The sequence below is a fragment of the Alosa alosa genome, chromosome 7, assembly GCF_017589495.1.
Source record: "Alosa alosa isolate M-15738 ecotype Scorff River chromosome 7, AALO_Geno_1.1, whole genome shotgun sequence".
Lineage (NCBI taxonomy): Eukaryota > Metazoa > Chordata > Actinopteri > Clupeiformes > Clupeidae > Alosa > Alosa alosa.
The window spans coordinates 14,037,845-14,057,788 of record NC_063195.1 but is presented as its reverse complement, the minus strand read 5'-3'; the positions used below and the strand labels follow the sequence as shown (position 1 = coordinate 14,057,788).

The 19,944-nt window shown below is 40.6% G+C and overlaps 1 protein-coding gene across 1 annotated transcript in view; it reads right to left on the bottom strand.

Moving 5' to 3' along the window:
- The window catches only part of LOC125297050 (NACHT, LRR and PYD domains-containing protein 3-like), a 29,496-nt gene that overhangs the window by 5,969 nt on the left and 3,583 nt on the right, over positions 1-19,944 (bottom strand). The window contains exons 2-11 of the mRNA XM_048247195.1: positions 19,049-19,605; positions 17,743-17,832; positions 17,550-17,639; positions 10,732-11,334; positions 10,376-10,440; positions 10,085-10,201; positions 9,707-9,809; positions 5,779-5,841; positions 1,014-1,082; positions 98-367 (exon numbers count right to left, since the gene is read on the bottom strand). Of these exons, the coding sequence (XP_048103152.1) occupies positions 98-367; positions 1,014-1,082; positions 5,779-5,841; positions 9,707-9,809; positions 10,085-10,201; positions 10,376-10,440; positions 10,732-11,334; positions 17,550-17,639; positions 17,743-17,832; positions 19,049-19,511 (1,933 nt within the window). The 5' untranslated portion in view covers positions 19,512-19,605. The remainder of the gene's footprint in view (positions 1-97; positions 368-1,013; positions 1,083-5,778; positions 5,842-9,706; positions 9,810-10,084; positions 10,202-10,375; positions 10,441-10,731; positions 11,335-17,549; positions 17,640-17,742; positions 17,833-19,048; positions 19,606-19,944) is intronic.

Sequence of the window (19,944 nt, the reverse complement as noted above, 5' to 3'; positions counted from 1 at the left end):
GAAAGAAAGAAAGAAAGAGAGAAAACACATTTAAAAGTAATATGAAAAGAGTGGTATTTAGTAAATGTATGCACTAAAAAACAAGTGAGATTGTTACTTTTCTCAAAGGTCCTTTGCAAGTCTATGGCCATCTGGTTCTTGTTCATCTTCCTTAAGATGTCCACCATGACCTCAACACACTTTTCCACAAAGCACTGCTTCATTTGGTCCACAATGTCATCACAGTCAGCTTTTTCCAGCATACTCCATGGGATTGTAGACTTGTCTCTCAAAATATGCTTGAACCTCTTAAACTCAGACTCAGGCAGGTTGTCCAACGTCTTTCGCAGCAGTTGGCTTACTGAGGCTATTGCAATGTGTGACGTGGCTGAAAGAACACAAAAACATATGGGACAATATGGCATTTAAGGCTCATTTTCTGGCTGGCCAGACATATGTCATAAGCTAAATTCCTTGTTGTCAAAAACTGCCTTCCAGACTCTGACAAGTGACTAACGGCAACTGATTTCATTTTCAAATTAAAAGGGCATGTTAAGAAGCTATGATGACAAACTAGTAAATGGAAGAAGAGTATGCTATGAAACATTTGGTTAAGTTTGACGTCACAGGCCCAAGCTTTTTTATCAAACAATGTTTACTAGCGCAGCCAGCTGGGTTTTTGCAACTTGTAAACCTTGTCACCATCACCTCCGTTTTAGTGAGGGTAAAACAAAATCGCTTAACTTCAACAAAGTAATTACTGTAGCTGTGCACAGTCAGTTGATACAATCAAGGGTATCGTCCAGGCCTCTGCGAAAAATAGAATTTTATTGGGTTGAGGCAACAAGTGAGTAGTAGAATTACATTTTTCTTATAGGCTACTCTGAATAGCTGTCTATGTTACTGTCTATGAAAAACAAGCAGCCTGTTGGACCCAGAAAGAGAAATATCACCCCATTATTGCATCATCACTCAATAACCAAATTGTTTGTTTGATTATATGTCTGATGATAGTCAGACATCTTTAAACTTACCCTGTGCTGATGTCTCTCTGCTCGCAGTAGGAAACTCTGGACTCTGTGAAGTGTGTTGCTCTTCAAATTCTATGAAAATAAAAACATAATTAACACAATTTCAGAACTTAAGTGCCGAGAGAGAAGTAGATCAATAACACACCTTCAGACTGGAAAGTCCCTGAGCAGTTTGCCAACTCAGTTATAATCTCAGCTTGATGAATCACAAAAACTACACTAAACTTAAATAAAAAATAAACTAAAAGAAACTTTTTGGCTCATAGGATCTATAGACTATAGCTTAACTTGAATCTATATCCTAATAATAATAATAATAATAATAATAATAATAATAATAACACAACACATGGGGTCAGTGGGTGTCACCCCGGGATGTTTTTTATTCTAGTTGCTAATCACACCATTTAACATGATTTGAGAGGGACAGGCTTCAGGAACAGGCTACTAAAGACAGGCCCATCTTCTGTCTGACTCACATCACGTTACCCCACGCATTAAACCACATGTCACTGCTTGAACATATATTTTACGTTGACAATGGAGAAAACGCTTAGCCTACTTGGTTTCTCCTATACTTTCTTTGGTTATAGTATGTGATTCACATTAACTAGGCTATCACCGCAAGTGCATACAAAATGGTTTTGCTGAAGTTGTGTGCTGTTCTCACATTTGCAAAACTGCTTTAATCCAATTTTCTTTTGTTACTACAAACCTGATTTTTACCTGCATCAAATCGCAACTGAGTGTGCATCTAATGAAACAGCGGAGTCTCCTTGGAGAGACATCCACTCTCTAAGGTTAATTTTCGCTGTTGTTGCGAACTAATAGGCCTAGGCTACAATGTGGGAAATGCTAAATTGTAGGCTACCCGTAGTTTTTGTTAACAAACATGCGAAGTAAATGGAAGCTCTTGATAGCACATTCCACTAACATCTATAAAAACTATATATTTCTGGAATAAAATTAGACAGGGACCTCGGATTAGCATTAATGTTTTTTGTTAAACGGCAAATATCTGCAGCACAGCGGAGGCCATTTATAGCCTACCATACACCTGGACAATATTGTGCATCTGCCCTAATTCTGAAGCAGTGGCCATCACTACAAAATGAAGAGGAAACACTGTGGAAGAAAGTTAGTGTTTTAAATAGGGTCAACACAATATGTAATATGTGAAGTGAAACCTCACACCTCTAACTAGTTTTATTTATTTTTAAATTGAGCGGCAGCCTGCGGGGAAGGATATACATCGGCAGGATTATTTAAAAGGCAACCACAACTACATTGTGCGTCTGCCTTAATTCTGATACCATGGCGGCATTAATTTTGCCGTGGCGGGCCGCCATTCTAAAATCAACGTAGAGGAAACACTGTAGTGGGCAATTCCATGCAAAGGTCATCCTTACCATGGAAAAAAAAGTTGTGCATACGCAAATAGAACTGTTGTTAAAGTCTTCATTTAGTATAAAGAGGAAAAAACGCACGCACATCCCGATCTAATCCTGGGTGCTGGACAAAACACTTACGATGAGAGAGAGGGGGAAAAGTCCGCAACACCAGGATATGCTCCCAAGTTATAGTTTAATTACCGTGACGTTTCGGGCCCACTCAAGCCCTTCATCAGACGTGTCTGAAAGTCTTCATTTAGGTCTATATTTTATTGTTTGTAACTGATCTGATTGAATTTGATGGAGAATGACACTCTTTTTACATCATAAATATGGTGTGCAACCATACAGAAAGAACTTTTTTTACATGGTAATGTTATACATATTTCAAAAGTGGATAAATGGACCCAATGTTCAAACAAATTGTGTCATTTGACAAATTCCAGATTGACAAGGGAATGGTAGAGCAATGTCTATGCTCAGCTTGCCTTTAAGAGCACAACTCCTTACATTTGTAAGGCTTTTGTTTTTAAGACAGCAAGTTCCATGGCCATGTCACATCCATAACGTTTTATAGGAAAAGTTTATGCTACACATACAGTGTTGATGCGACAATGTCCATAGTGTCTGTGCAAAGCTGATTTATATCAATGTAAAGTGACCAAATTGTGCCCCTTTCTTACTTTTAAAACCTTTAATGGTGCGTTATGGATGTGACGTTATGGATGTTACATAATGTGAATTTACAAGACTGGGGACTTTATTATACCTCAAAGCCGATAAAACGTCTGTTCTGGTGGCATGTCAGTTTCAACGCATTTCAACTTAGTGTTTACAACTGACATTTCAAAGATTATTAGGTTGATCAAAACCACAGGGAGGCCTTGCCTAACCATTAGCAAAACAAACATACTATTAAAATACCTCCAGTGATTAGCCTAGCCATAGCCTATTTTCAAGTGGCCTAATAATGAAAATCTGAGCGATTATCTTCCTGTAACTGTCATACTAATGTTGTACAGTAACTGGATTATCGTGTTAGCTGGTGAAGATGGCTGACTTTGCAGCTGGAGTTAACATAGCAACTTCCTTCTGTTGCAGATCTGTTCAGCCTGCCGTTCACGTCTGCTTAACACAGTTTAATTTTAAATGTGACGCGATATGACAGCATTTGAAGTGTCAGGTCCTCTGTAGCTAATACCCACAGAGTAACATGAGTAAGGCCAGCAATGAACTAAAATATGACCGCCTCTCAGTCCTGCATATTCTCTTCGCAAAAATAAATCACGCTTGTCAATTTGTCTCCATCTCCTGCAACTCATGTGCATGTAAATGAGTGTGTGCATATGTGAGTTTGCTTTTGTTTATAAGAGTGTGTGTGTGTGTGTGTGTGTGTATGTGCGTATGCGTGCCTGTATTTGTGTGTTTATGTGTGTGTGTGTGTGTGTGCGTATGTGTTTGCATGCCCACATGCGTATGCATGCCTGTGTGTGTGTGTGTTTATGTGTCTGCATTCATGTGGGTGGGTGTTTGTGCATGCTTGCCTGTCTGTATGTGTTTATGTGTGTGTGTTTGTCTGTCTGTATGTGTGCGATAGATAGATAGATAGATAGATAGATAGATAGATAGATACTTTATTGATCCCCAGGGGAAATTCAAGGTCTCAGCAGCATACAAGACAAACACATTCTTTAACAGCAGAAGAGTAATTAAAGTATATAATATAAAAACACAACTAAGCAGTAAGGACAGTAGAAGATAAAGAATATGCTAAATATACTAAAATACAAATTATACTAACACTTAATACAATATATAAAAATATACTAAAATACAAATAACAAAATTACAAATTATACTAACACTTAATCTAAATCAATTCTAAAAACAGTATCCACATAGTGGTGATTAATAAATCAGAGGCGCTTACAATGACTGAGGCAGGGACTGAGCCTGTGATTCTCTGTGCATAGGTGCTCTGTGCACTGTGTGAATGAGTGTCATGGTGGTAGTGCAATGGTGATAGTGGTCATGGTGATAGTGCAAATGAGTAAGTCAACAGTGCAACAATGCAGAAATAAAGTAAAGGAAAGTCTATATATCTATATATTTAACTATTTAAGAAAATGTATAAGTGTGGCCACAGTTAGGCTGTGGCATGGAGGGGGTTATGCATATATGCTAATGTGCTAATATAGCACGCAAACAGTGAGGCATAAAGACAGTGGTACAAGTGGCTAGTGGACACAGTACCAAACATGGAGGGGATGAAGAGGCAGACAGACTATGCAGAGAAGTCTATCTCTCCTCTTCCCTTAAGTGAGGCATTGAACAGTTCAATGGCCCTGGGGACAAATTACTTTCTCAGTCAGTCTCAGACTGTGCGTGCGTGCATGTGCGTGCATGTGTGTGTGCTTGCCTGTCTGTATGTGTGCGACTGTGTGCATGTGTGCACATGCGCGTGCATGTACTTTATGTGTGCAAATCACAAATGAGTGGGTATGGGTTAGGTTCATGCGGGCTCTTGAGACTAACATACCATAAATATTTTGTCATCTTGGTTGCAACGGTTCAGGTAGGGCTAGTTATTTAGGGGAGTGCCCACCAACTTTCATGTTCCCTGGTGTTTCAACCCGGGAATCACTGACCAAAATTGATGACGGTAAAAAAAAAAAAAAAAAAAAAATTTTTATATTTTAAATGACTTGTTGTCCTGATTCTTCCTGTGGATCTTAGTGGGCACTGAGGAAGCAATATTTTCATCGCTAGTTTTTCATGATAACCATTTCAATTGTTTCATATCAAAATTCACTACTTAATTATGTGTTTTATGTAGTTTGTCGAGGACTGGTTCAGACACGTCACATCCATAACGTGAAACCGCCACATCCATAACGCCAGTTTTTCCTACATAATGCATTACAAAAATGACGCATAGTTTCAAAAACACACTTTTTGTGTTTATTCAAGTCTCCTTCATGGTACATATATCATAGTTTCGGCAGTTTCCTTTAAAATTCAGAGTTTGTAGAAAACCTGTAATCTCTCAAAAAAGTGTGTCCATTTCATGTCACATCCATAACGCTGATAAAATGCCTTGTATTCTTAGGATAAAATTGATTATATGAAATTTGAGGATTTCTCAGTATTCAGAGGACAGAGGTTGCATTAAAAGTTATGCAAATGAATTCACTGATACTAATTTTGCCCCCACTCTAAGGCATTTTGTTTACCAAAATGAGTCCAATTGTCACATCCATAATGCTGGAACGGCCCTAGTGTTTATCAATCTAAGAGAAGGATGTAGTAGAAAATGGTCATGTTCACAGAAATTGTGGCCTGTCACAGACAGTACATTAGAAGAAAGTAGTACTCACGCTCAGTGCTCACTACCGGGGCTGCTGGGGCCTGACAAGCTGCCATCTGTGGAGGCTTGTATTCTGTTAAGATGGGTTCAAGAAGGACAATGTCATTATGGTGGTTCTACCTATAATTAGCATGCTAACTAGTCAACAGCCACTATACAGTAACTGCATGGGAAACCTCAGAAAGGGGTCTAGAGCCAATGCTGATATTTTTACAAATCAGTACCAACTGCTGTATTGAAAGCATGTTCTGGGTGTGTCCAGTCCAAAATCGCTATCTTGACAGCATAATAAGTTCACCAGGTGTATTGTTCAAAAGGGTTGCTCTTATGAGTCTTAATTAGTCATGGTTGTGTTTTGGGCATAACAACTGCACAACGTGGGACTGGTCAAACGCCATGTGTCACTTGACTGTGTTTCTAAACGATCTTTTTGATAAACTGTCTGTACACTTACAGTATATGGCTCTGCTCCTGCCTAGATTCGAACTCAGAACTGCCTGAAAGTTGCAGAACTGTTCTGGAAATACGCGCATTAACCCACTCAACCATCAGACAACGCTATCTGCTTCGAGTAGGCCTATTGGGTAGGACTGTAGCCTACACTGGTTGCTGTGGCACAGTCTTGAGTGACCGAATTCGTTTTCCTTTGTCATATGAATGCGGTCATGTTGTTAACATTAAAAAACACAGAAACGCACTGAAAACTCGGCCAATCACAGCCCTTGCTGTCGAATGCTCCGCCCATGAAAACAAATCCCAGAGAATGGTCGAACTTGTTACACATGTGATATTATTCATTTTGCGCCGGAATTGTCCTTTAAGTTGCCTTTTTGATTTCACTACATGTGTATTTGTGAATCAGGTCAATTATGTGTTGACAAAACTTGCAAACTAGTTGTTTTCAGACTCATAGTCATTGGGGTCATTGGTTCAGCCCCGTTGTCTAGCAGTCAGGCAGTTCAGTAGCCTGACGAGACAGACCCACATCAAGATGTAGGGTCTGGGGACTCACCGTTCGCAGTGCTCAGTCCGAGGGACGGCATAATCGGTTGTCTTTCAAATTCCTTCTGCACGCAATAGGATAGCGCTACAACTCATGAGTCCCATGCGTTTTCCCACCAGCGGAGCTAGTTGGCTAGTACAAACTTTTGACAACTTAAAAAAAACCTTAACTCGCTGTTCGCCAACAGCAACATCCATCTTCTTTGTTTTCAAGTAGCAGGGAATTCATGCCGAACCACTGCAACTATGCCATCAATCATTATGTTAAGCCCACCTACCGACTCTATACATGATGTGATTGGCCTTATCGAAGTTTAATTTTTCCAGCTCGCAAGCCAATGGAGAGTTGCTAGACTACCCTGTGTAATGTAATTTGCTGCCGCTAGGGTGCGTCTAGATTTCAAGGCTAGCAGATCAGTGTTTTGCCACCGTTGTCAGGAGCCACTGATCGCTTATTTTCTTTGTCACACACCAATTAACAAAGAGACATTGTTATATGCTTTTTGTTTTAAAGTAAACTGAAATAAAAGAAAAGCAAGTAAGACAAAAGAATATCTGCAAATTCTGTGCAATTCCGTGTTTATAAGAGAATTCCGTTTTCATGTATAGATTCTGTGATTCTGTCCGCGTTTTCCACATTGCGGAAATCATAGGGCCTACACTTGATAGCTGATAAGATGATAAGTCAGAATATGGTTTGGACCAAAGCAGGTAATAAATAAACTTGCTTGAGACACACACTATTTCAGACTATAACATTGTATATAAAATAGGCCAGACTACGCTTTAATTTCTAAAATTGGTTTGAAATCTTTTAACCTGCAGCCTAGGTTACTTAAAGATTGTGGCATTGTACTAGTGTGTTTAAACAACCAATAAAGTTGTGTGAACAGTGTTCACATTACATGTTAAACTGCACAGACTACTGATCAGGCCACTGAACGTTTCTTAAAGACAGCATTACCATGTCAATTAACACTGCTTTTGTATAAGTATATATATTCTTTTGATCCCGTGAGGGAAATTTGGTCTCTGCATTTATCCCAATCCGTGAATTAGTGAAACACACTCAGCACACAGTAAACACACAGTGAGGTGAAGCACACACTAATCCCGGCGCAGTGAGCTGCCTGAAACAACAGCGGCGCTCAGGGAGCAATGAGGGCACTTCAGCCGCGCCTACTGGTCGGGATTCAAACAGGCAACCCTCCAGTTACAAATCCGAAGCGCTAACCAGTAGGCCACGGCCGCCCCTCTCTGAACTCAACAAAACGCACCAGCCCAGTGTAGAAGCATTCACTTTAGACTGATGAAATATCTGAGTAATTAAAATATATCAATCTTTTCATATTGATCCCAACATGGTTACTTCTATCTGGGCACTTATGTGGCTACTTTAGGTGGTACCAAAATCTGGATTGGGCACTGGGCTAAATAATTGGGGGCCAAGCAGCGAAGCTGCGAAGGCACCCATTGTGTTTCTATGTTTTCTTATTATTATTATTATTATTATTACGCTTCCGTCATTGAAGTCAATGGCAGCCCATAGAACCGTCTGGTGAAAAGTTCTGAAATTTGGCACACTGATTGGGGACAGTCTCATGATTAATTTCACCAAGTTTCATACCGGCACCTTGGCTCTAAGCGCCACCAACAGGGCAAAGTTGGATGTCGCGTTCCGCGCGTAACTTTTGATCCGATTTTCAAAAATTAGGTATTGTTAGAATCCTTGGACCAAGCCGAGTTCAACGCACCCTATGACGTCAATTTCCGCCATGATGGATTTTCCGCCATTTTGGATTTCATCAAAAACACTAAAAAGTCTTCAAAGGTCACAAATTTTGTCCGATCGACACCAAATCTGACACACTTGATCTTCAGACCAAGCCTCACAAAAAGTTATTCATTTTAGTCTTGAACTCAAACCGTTAAGCCCGTAACAGCCAATCGAAATATGTGGCGAAGCCGCCAAACAGGAAGTGAGCTCATATCTCAGCAACCCTTGCATGTATCAAAGCCAAACTTGGTGCATGGACTCAGGACCCAATCAGGGGGACGCTCAAGAAATCTGGTGACCTTTGACCTCTAAGGGGCGCTGTAATTAAGAAACATGCCTTTTGGCCTGTAGCTGCTGTTGTGCTTAGAATTAAAACGCACTAGTGGTGTCTGGTAATACTGTTGGAGGTCCTTAGGCCGACCCAGGCCAACTTGTGATGTCATCGTAATTGATTCGGCCGCCATATTGGATTTAATCAAAAACGCGTCTGAATTTTTTAGCGGGTCACAAATTTCAGCGGATCCTCACCAAAATTGGCAGAGAACATCTTCAGACCATGCCTTATAAGTGCATCGCTTTTTGGAACGATTGACAGTAGCATTCGGCTGTAACAGCCAATCGAAACTTGCGGCGAAGCGGCCAAACAGGAAGTGAGCTCATATCTCAGCAACCCTGCCATGTATCATCACCAAACTTACTACATATGTTCATGACCCCATTAGGAGGACGCTCAAGAAATTTGGTGACCTTTGACCTGTAGGGGGTGCTGCAATTAGCAATGTTGCATTTTGATCTGTAGTTGCGATGTGTTTTATCGATCTTTTATTTTTGGATGTGAAACAGATGACAACATATTCCATCCAGTCATTCTAATGCGTGCGTGGTAGGGCGGGGCGGGACGAGGTGGGACGGGCAGGGGTGATTAGGTGGGGGGGCTGGCTGGCGGAGGCGGTGGCAGTACTCAGCCCTGTTTCAGCCCTACAAAATCAGTTATGTTTGATGTGACACTTGTTGAAAGTGTTGATCGCGAGTGTCTGCTGAGTTCTATCTTGTCGCCGTGGCTACTCCGGCCTATACTGCTTGGCCCCCTCATTGCTGCTTGCAGCTATATTATCTAATGTATTTGCATCAGCAACGTGTTCAAAAAAGCTATCCTTACCTGGGGCTGAAAGGCTGTTAGTAGGGGATTTGTTGGCTTGTGAGTGTTCGGATGTAGATGCTTGTGTGTTGGAGGGAGAAGACATTCTGGGTCGCTTTGCAGTCTGGAGAAATTGCCAAAACATGAAGAGCCGAGAATTAGAAATAAGAACAATTTCCCTCTTACATTGGTGATGAGAACAGACGTTCAACATTGATTGTTGTACTAATTGACTGTATTGCAGTACTAACTGACTATGCAATCCAACTGCATACATGAAACTAGAATGGGTTTACAGCATGTATATTACAGCCAAGCCACTGAAGAACGTATCCCTCCTGAACTTGACATACTGCAAACGATTGTTTGTGCAATGAGATGGACAGACAGACATATTACCTTTCCGTTGCTGATAGTGGAACCTGTGTGGACGGGTTTTCTTTCATGGTGTGTATTACTGACAATAGGCTGCACACATTGTACAAACGGCTTCTTTCGCTCCTCTTGGGTGTGTTTCTGAACAACAAAACAAGGTTGGATTCAGGACCACCAGTATAATGCAAATACATTGTAGCCTTATAGTTATGTGCAGTATGATCTTGTTCATTTGTGGTTGATGATTTTTGGTTTTCACTTATGCTGAACATAGGCCAATCTTTTGAATGTTTCGTAATATTATCATAAACTCACCTTTTCTTTGGGTAGATTCATTGTTGACCTGTTTACTTTATCCGGTTCTTGTTGAAGGGCTCTCACTATGGATGTAAGACCATATTGATACTATTCGTTTTTGTCTATAATCTTGATCTATCTGCATTTGTTCATGTGCAGGTGTTGAAACAATTCATCATTATTAGTCAGACTTAACTAATAATGTGACGCTCTTAATTCCCAAAATTGTATTTCATAGTTCTGATGCCCTGTGGCTAAAATTCTAAAATGAAAAATGTTATGAAAAAAACTATTGACGGGTAATGTGTCCCTTTATTATCCACACACATTTATGTCAACTCCTGTTGTGAAATTCTTTTCTTTATGTGACTTACTTGTGATCTTTGTCAGAGCCTCCTGGTACTTCTTGTTTGTGTAGTATTCTCCGTCGTTCTGCTCCACCATGGTGTCTATCTTCTCCAGTAGCTCCTTCACCTGGTCTTCCTTCTGTGCACTGTTAAAGGTGTGGTATCCACCCTCACAGCTGTCTATCAAGGTCTGGACCTTTTCATTTAGAACACTTTCCATTGTTCTCCCTTTCAGAATATCTCCATGAGTGAACAGCACTATGGTGAACTGAGTCGCTCTCTTGCCAAAGTTCTTCTGGATCCACTTGACTGCGTTCTTCTCCTCCTCTGTGAATAACACTCCCAGTCTGATCACTATCAGAAAAGCATGAGGCCCAGGAACCGACAGGTCCACACACTTCGCTATCTCGCTTTCCAGCTCAGCTGCTGTCTGAGATGTACAAAGTAGTCCTGGGGTGTCAATCACTGTGATCTGTCTCCCAAACACATTGGCAGTCTCCCTCACAGTAACTGAAGTGACAGAGTCAAAAATGAAATCTTCATTAAATGCCTGTTTCCTCAGGATAGCGTTTCCTGTCGCACTCTTTCCTACTCCAGTTTTACCCAGTAGCACAATCCTCAGCTCTGATCCTGTGATAAGGAATGCAAAGACAATAAAACATGTATTAGGGACCTCTGGGAGACACTTCTATGATACATGGCAAACAAATCGAAAGTTATGACAGAATGTAAATAAATAACAATCCACACTTCAGACTTGACACCATGAAGACTAGCCTCTGCTGTTGTTTCTCTTGTTGCAATGGGAAACTGGGCAAGATATGAAATATCGTTCTTATTAAAATCTCAGAGGTGTCATCTAACTTCACTTTGAAGTGTGTTGCTCATCAAATCCTATTAAAATGCTGAAATGATTAATACAATGGGATCTAAAGTAAAGAGCGGGCAAAGTGCAAAGTGTGTCAACAAGCAACGTTCTTGTGTATGAACTATAGCTAATGTGTTGAATGTGAGAGAACTGAACAGACTCATCAATGTTTGTGCTTTAAGGATCAGGTAGCGATTGTGCATGACGTTGTGTTTATTTATTATGACCGCCGCGCAGCGAAGCGGCGGTCATATAGGTTTAGTCAGATTTTTTTTCTTTTTTCTTTTTCGCATGCCCAAATTTCCGTCAATGATTCCCGGGACACTGAAAGACCAGGGTACACGAAACTTGGTGGGCATGTAACCCCACATGGATAGCATGGAACCATCGTTTTTCGTTTTGATCTGTAGCCCCCTGCTGGACTGGACCCCGAAGGAGGAGGGTAGGGCAGACACAGTTTTCTGTGAATATCTCGAGAACCGTGGGGCCTAGGAGGTCCACCTTTTTATGTATGTTGGTCTTAAGGGGGCATGTCAACCCATCCCATTACCACTTATTTCATGTATAAGCCACCTAGTTAAAAAATTAAAAAGCAAAAAATTAGGTGTTTTCATCACAATATCTCTGGCTGACAAGGTCAAAACTGCCGCCTAAATTAAAAGTGTAGGATCATTATGACACCCTCCAATGCATGCCAAGTTTTGTGTACTTTTTCGTTCATGGGGGCCTTACAATAAAATAATTTATATGTACATTTAGTGGCGCACACCAACAAGGATTCCCCTGACACTGAAAGACCGGGTACACAAAACTTGGTGGGCATGTACCCCCACATGGATAGCATGGAACCGTCATTCTTCGTTTTGATCTGTAGCCCCCCGCTGGACTGGACCCCCCGAAAGGAGGGTAGGGCAGACACAGTTCTCTGTGAATATCTTGAGAACTGTAGGGCCTAGGATGACCAATTTTTTCCGTATGTTTGCCTCCAGGGGTCATGTTAACCCATTCCATGTGCACACATGTGCATAAACAGATACACACGCACACACATACATTTACAGTAATCATACGTATGACACATACTCACACAGTAGACATATGTACGCATGCATGCACATGCACAAACACACATACGCAGGCAAACACACAAGCACGCACATACACACACACACACACACACACACCCACACACATAAACATAAATTTGTACACGCACACAATTCAAGAATTTTTCCCGTCATCTACTCCCTGAATTTTTGGTCATTGATACCCGGGACACCGAACCACCGGGGTACATGAAATTTGGTGGGTATGTAGCCCCACTAGACTTTTACGGAAAAATTTCATTTCGTCCCCGGCCGATACATAATTACAAATTCAGTAGGATTAAAAGAAAGCCAAAATAAATATTCATCATCATCATTATGGCTGCATTTTCAGTATTGGCGAGAAGTAGTCGTTTGTCCACTAGATGGCGCATCGTTGCAGTGAGACGTAATTTTGTTGGAAGTTAAAAGTGGGTTGGAAAAAACAATGGGCGCTTCATACAAGGAATGTAATTTACATGCAGAACATCTAATAAGGATAGGGCGATGTTCACATGAAGTGTAATTCCCATTTCTTCTTGAAGCCGAAATAAATCTGAGGATGTTTATCGGACATGCTTGGTTTTTACTGCAGGTACGTTAATCTTGTAATATCAATAAGGACCTAGGTAATGTTACCGTTGGTTGGTTGAGTGATGGAGGCATTTGATTTATTGCATAAGTAGAAAACTATAAATGCGGTTATACCAAGCAAATGTATAGCAGCACTGTTTGTATCTTTCGACTGTCATTGCACGTGCTACAAAATCATTCTGTGCACTGGAAGATTTACCAACGTTACACCGGTCTGATACAGTTTTGCCTATACATGCGTGAGACTGAGACGCCTGTTTATTTTGTTTTAAGTGCGTGCAGGATGTGAGAGGGGAATCGATGTGCTTTGATTACAGCTTGGTAGTTGTAGTCTGTGAAATTAAAAAGCACGTGTGTGTGAAGTATCCAAACAATGACACCTTCATTTCATTATGGCTGCTTTAGCAAAACACCTTAAGCTACTGTGTAGCAGGGCTCCGAACCGGTTCAAGGAACGAAAACGAAAACCGAAAACGAACGGAATTTTACGAGGAGCAGAAACGGAAACGAAAACAAAATGGTCTTCAACTGTTCCGGAACAGAAACGTTATTCTGAAATCCACAAAACCGGTTAATAACATTTTTTTTTTTTCTCTATATATTTTATAAAATTTCACAAAAGCATATCCTATGTCAGGGAGACTATTTCCGGTTGTGCGAAAAACAAGCCCGCATCTACACTGTTAATGTGAGCTAACAAGCCGCTATGTAGCCAACTAGGCCTACCTATCCGTCTGCCACTTTGGATCTTAGGCCAGCTCGTAGCGTAGGCTACTGAAACTTATTTGGAAATTGTTTGTAGCCTATGCGTAATAGCCTATTTTGCCTGTCCACGCCTTGTCGTTTTAAAATTCGGGGATTTGAAATGTTTGCGCAATTATAGCCTATTCTATGTAGAAGAGTTAAACGGAAAATTTGAGATAGGCCTTGTCAGCAACAGACAGGTTGGAAATTATAGCGCAAGCTTTTGAAGAAATCCATAAGGATAAAACCAGGTAAGGAGTTTATCACGTATCCAGAAATATTTTTGATAAGAAATTATTTATAGGCATAGGTTAGGCTTACAGTAAGTCTGTAGGCTATGGGATGGATAGCCCATCTGAATGTTTTTGGATGCCGCCTGTGATTTATTATTTTTGGGCATAGCTACGGTATAGGCTAAATCAAGGGGAAATAATGAGTACGTCTATTCTAAGGTAAAGTTCACAAAATAGACTTGATAGGCCCGCCAAACACTGCGGAACTTTAAGAGCGAAGCGATTTTTTGCGTTCGAACCGGTTCAGGACCGATATGTTGGTGGCGGAACGCATGCAAGAACGAAAACGTTAAACATAGGCCTACCTGAACCGTTCGGAACGGAACGTTTGAAAAATAATTTCGTTTTCAAGCCCTGCTGTGTAGTGGGTCCCATTTAGAAGTGGCTACTTCATTCGCGCTTTCCTTGACTCATGGAGCTGCGTGAATGTTATTACAACTTTTCGCCACGATATGACAGTTTAAGTCCGCTTGATACTGTAAGGCGTAAGCCATTGGTTTCAAAGGAGATTTTATTTGTGTCGCCAGCATAGCCTATTGACAATTTATGTTGTAAATAGGCCTACCTTATAATCCTACCTGTAGCTTAGGGAAGCTAACAGCTTTCTATTAGGATCTAGTTTGTTAGTTACCGTTTTGTCATAACTCCCCTGATGCATTTTTGCATTTAGAATAGCCAGAGCGTGTATATCTCAATCGGAAAATTAAACAATATCGGTGCCTATGGACTAGGCTGGGTGAACCCAGCCTGATCTGCCCGCTATTTATTTTTGATTTCTTAAAAGATTGAGCTTGGTCTGATGAAAGCCAGACTAGCCATGGACCTCAGTTAAACAATGCAAGGGAACATGAATCAGCCTATATTTGCACGAACAATAACGGACAAAAGCTCTTCAACTTTGGCCCGTTAAAATGTGTATGAACAGTCTAGCGACGCATTTCATCAAGGCCCATTTGGACATGTCAGTTATTTGCACCACTGGTTAGATGTAAAACAGCATTTCGTTTCAGACTAGGCTACTGTTACTTAATTTGTGCATTAACAATAACGTTTCAGACTACTGTTACTTAATTTGTGCATTGACAATAAAGTATTACATGAAGATGACTAAAATCTTATGTAGAAGAAGAAACATTCACAAAAAATCCATCCATCCAAAAATGACCTTTGTTTTTGATAGCTGTTGAAAACGGCATGGAACTGACAGAGATGTTTTTGTTTAAAAATACATAAAATATCTATAAATAAATATAAATAAAGAAATAACATTATGCTGATACCTTTTGCTTTTCCCAAATACAATGTAGCCTACAAGTGTAAGTGACCTTTCATCAATCCAGTTGCAATGGATGAACTGTGATGAACTGCCCTACTTGTGATTGTTTAGAGATTTTAAAGGTTTTATAACAATGCTACATCTTCTTTGGCTATTCTACAATCTATTAACCTTTTCAGCACCAGTAGGCTACTTTCTGTGCAGCCGCACACACACACTCAGGCATGCCAAACAAGCATACACAAAAGTTTCAAGAGTGGGGGATGGAGTAAAATATGGAGACAAATTGAAGTGTGATTTATTTTCGCGGAACGGATGTACAGGACTGAGCGGCGGTCATATTTTGTACCGCTATGCGGTACATCTAGTTTTTGTTTATGTTTACATTTCTTAGCACACTTAATTATTTTTTTAGCAAACAACGTACATTCAATAGTTATCAACGACCAAAAAAAGGGAGGTAGCTAACCCGTTCCTTCAGTATTCCTAAAGAAACTCTACTTTTGTTGTTGTTTGGGGAACAGGCCCCCAATTAGCTTGATGCCAGTTTCCGGACCCTGGGATCACTGCAGAGATCAAGTTTTTTTTACAGTGTACTCACGGGATAGGCAGCTAGGCGATCGCTGCCCCCACCTTTGAGGTCTTACCCAAGATGAGAAATTAGGAAAAAGATGTTGCCTTTTGTTTTTAAATAAGCTTTAGTTAGACCTAAGACTGAACTTTGCCCATCATTCAAATTAGGGCCTCATATCTGAACTCTATAAAGTAAAATCTAATAAAATCTAACCAAGTGTTATTAATCTTATATTAAGATAAAAAAAATCAAATTGGTATTTTTTAGTATGAAGAGACTTACCTAGCACTCTCCTGAAAGATCATTTTGATTTAATTTAAGAAGACTGACTTATTTTGAGGAGTCTTAACAAGACAACTTTCCTCAACACACTGGCACACAATGTGCTTGTTTTCATGATGTCAGATCAGATAAAGTTGTTGCTGCACCATCTAAGATTTTGATCATACCTTGTCTATATCAAGAATGGGTCCCAAAACCAAAGCCTGTAAAATATTTATGTTCAAATCCTATGTCTTTATGTATGACTTTCTCGCCAAGTTTCACAGCTTTCAAGTCTAATGTCTTTGTGTAAATCAAATTTGAACGGAGAGAATAGAAGTGTTCCGATTGTGCCAGTTCTCCCCTGCTCTCACATAGTGAACAAATAGAATGTTGGAACATTGCGCTCCCCAACACAAACACGAAAGGTCAGCTTCATCTTTTAATGATTTTTTTTTTTTGCGGTGATGACGGTAACAAGCTCAGACCCATTGTAGGCGTCACGTGACCGCGGTATTGCGGTTACTGTCCCAGCCCTAACAATACCAACTTTTTTTTTTTTATTATCTAGATATAAGATTAATAACACCTGATTAGATTTGTATTAAATAAACAGTTTTTTGCAGTGTGCCATGAGAGAAGTAGACCATCACTCTGTCTCACGTGGCACACTTCTGTCAGTACACATTAATGCAGTGTGTGCCCTGCGTGCTTACTCATTCAGTGTGTAAATTTCAACACAATAGTGCCGTCTCATATCGAACACCAACTCTGTGCACCTAACGGAAATGATGATTGGAACATTTAAATATAACTTTATTGATGTCCTGTATTTGACGGTTACATGGTCGTACATGGTGAAACGTGAAGCAAAATATCTATTTGTGTTCAGCATTATTTGGTAAGAAGCTTGACAATCACTGGGATTGTATTCACGTCATTCATCCACCTACGAGACATGGCCAATGAAGATTGAAAGATACATCTAATATTAAGGCTTGAGAGCCTTCTCAGGAATTCCACACCTAATTCACATTCAAATATTACCTCTTTCCATTACTTCTATTGATATCTCCAAAAAGACGGAAGCTTCTCCCAGAAATTGAGAAGAGGTTAATCAGGGATAGAACTGTACAGTAGTATGCCTTACCTGGAGGCCTGCGATCAGAGTGGTTTGAGGTGTATTTCTTGACATTCTTTTTCTGTTGTGAACATGGTGACTGCAAGTCAAATGACTGATCTGTGAGAAGACACACATTTCCCATGAATCAGAGAGATGGTACTTTCACACCAACCAATCTGAAGTGGCCATTTTGTCACAGGTGGTAGATTAGACCACCTACCTTGGGGTGTGTGCAGAGCCATATGCTCCTGGTAAGGGTTGAAGTACTTGTACTGCTTCGCACAAAACGTACAGGTGTAACTTCCTGTTTCTGCAAGTAAAGAGGAAGGAAGATGATGGTTTTAGTGTAATGAGCGACAAACCACTGCACTTATTTTGGAGCAAAGGGATAGAACAATTTGACAGTGCAGTGAGAAGATTGGAAAATTAAATTGGACTTGAGCTGAGACAAAAGACTGAGTATTTTGTTTAAGGAAATTAAGAAACACAAGGAGTCAAAAATTGAACTCAATGTCAAGGAGAGATGGGCTAAAAAAATAGACCTCTGAAGTTCGCCTACAAAAAGGAACCAAAGCTGCCATCTTTGCACATAAGGCAAACCGGGTGTTAATTGATGCTAACTATGGCAAGTTGCATTGGAAGTTAGTTCTGGGGTAACAAAGATCAAAGTGTGTCGTCTTCACATACCGAAGATCACAGTATCCATTTGAAGGCAGAGGACAGAACTGTGTAGAGCATACGTCTGCATTTCCGATTTCTTCGTCCCCGCAAGAGTTTAACAGGTGTGATAATTCAAAATCCCCATGTTATTTTCCCATTGAAAAAAATCTCAAGATCTCCCAGATCTCCTTCTTTGGCATATATGGCAGCTTTTTGTAGGCCAGCTTCAGAGGTCTATTGCTGTGTCATCAGCACCTCTTTTACCTTGATCTCAGTTGCTGTGTCTTCAAAAGTTTTCTTATTAGCCACTAGAGTGCAGTTTATGTCTGTATTAGCTTAGTCTTTCTGCTATCTGTAAGTGTTCCATAAACGACTCTACTGAACTTTGAGCTTGTGCATCTGAGCCCTATCGTCGGACTGTTTGTCCTTCCTGACGCACACAGAAAGAGCACGGCGGCCCGTCTACACAGCCTACACCTGTAGAGTTTGTGGCAGCATCTCAGCAGCTAACAGTGGATACTGGCTTTCCATCCGTTACTAGAGTTACAGTAACTTATCCAAGTTTGCTACCACATATTTGTGGCATATTCCAGCCCCAATCCTCTATTTCATGGTAAATGAACTAAATGTAGATATTCAATGCATGAAACCAATACTGTGTATTCAAAAACCGGTGTTAAGCACCTGCTGCAGCATAGCTTGTGCAGGATGTGATCACATGTTCCTGTTTTTCCCTGTGAAAGGTGAACATACCTCTGATACATGCTGAGTGTTGGTTTGCCTGTATGCATGTGTACGGCACAGCTGTGGTCAATGTGTGTGTGTGTGTGTGTGTGTGTGTGTGTGTGTGTGTGTGTGTGTCTTACGTGTGGCGAAACCTCCTTCTGTATCTTCTAGCACAGTGGCTGTGGCTAGGGATTGGACTGAGATTTGGGGGTGAAAGTTCTGCATCGCCCCCGTAGGCTCGGGTTCCTTGTCTTCATACTCCTCTTCATCCATGAAGCTGTCTATGCTGTCCCCGTTGTCGTTGGCGCGTTTGCCTTGTGAATCCCCGCTGCTGCTACTGCAGTCTGGTGTGAGCTTACTCTTTTTCTGGCGTTTCCTCGGCAAATCTGCGGCGTTCCGGTAAGAGATGGAGCCGTTGCCGCTGTCTTTGATTTCTACCTTCTGTTCTTGGACCAGTTTCTCCAGTTCTGCATGGGTGCGATCTGGGTTTAACCCGTGTCTCTTTACCCTTCCACATATCTTCTTAAAGTCTGGTTTGGTTTTACTAGACCGTAGTGAATCAATAGCGTTCACAATCAACGTCCTGTACTTGGGTTCAGACATGTTTTCTGTGTGGGTTTGGCCAGAATGTATGTTTCTGTGTGCCCAGAGGCCGAACCCGGCTAGCAATTCAGTAAATTCATTGCCATTATTGTGGCTGTGAATGGAAAAAGAAAAAGAAGAAAGTGGTTTTAGTAAAATGCACAATATATCTTGTAAAATGTTACTTTTTGCTGCCCTGTTATATAGCCGGGTCATTCTGTGTGAAATCATCACACTTTAGAACCGCATCACCTCAGATTTGAATGAAACTTGGAATGCTGATGATTCGGACATAAGAAAGTCATGAAAATGAAATTGCATGTGTTTTGGATAAATATTAAGGGAAATTAGGCCTAATAATGAATAATGTATCTCCCTCAGTTTTAGACACAGTCAAATGGTTTTCACATCGTTATAAAACTCTTTTCCATCTCTACATCGAATGGTATTTTGG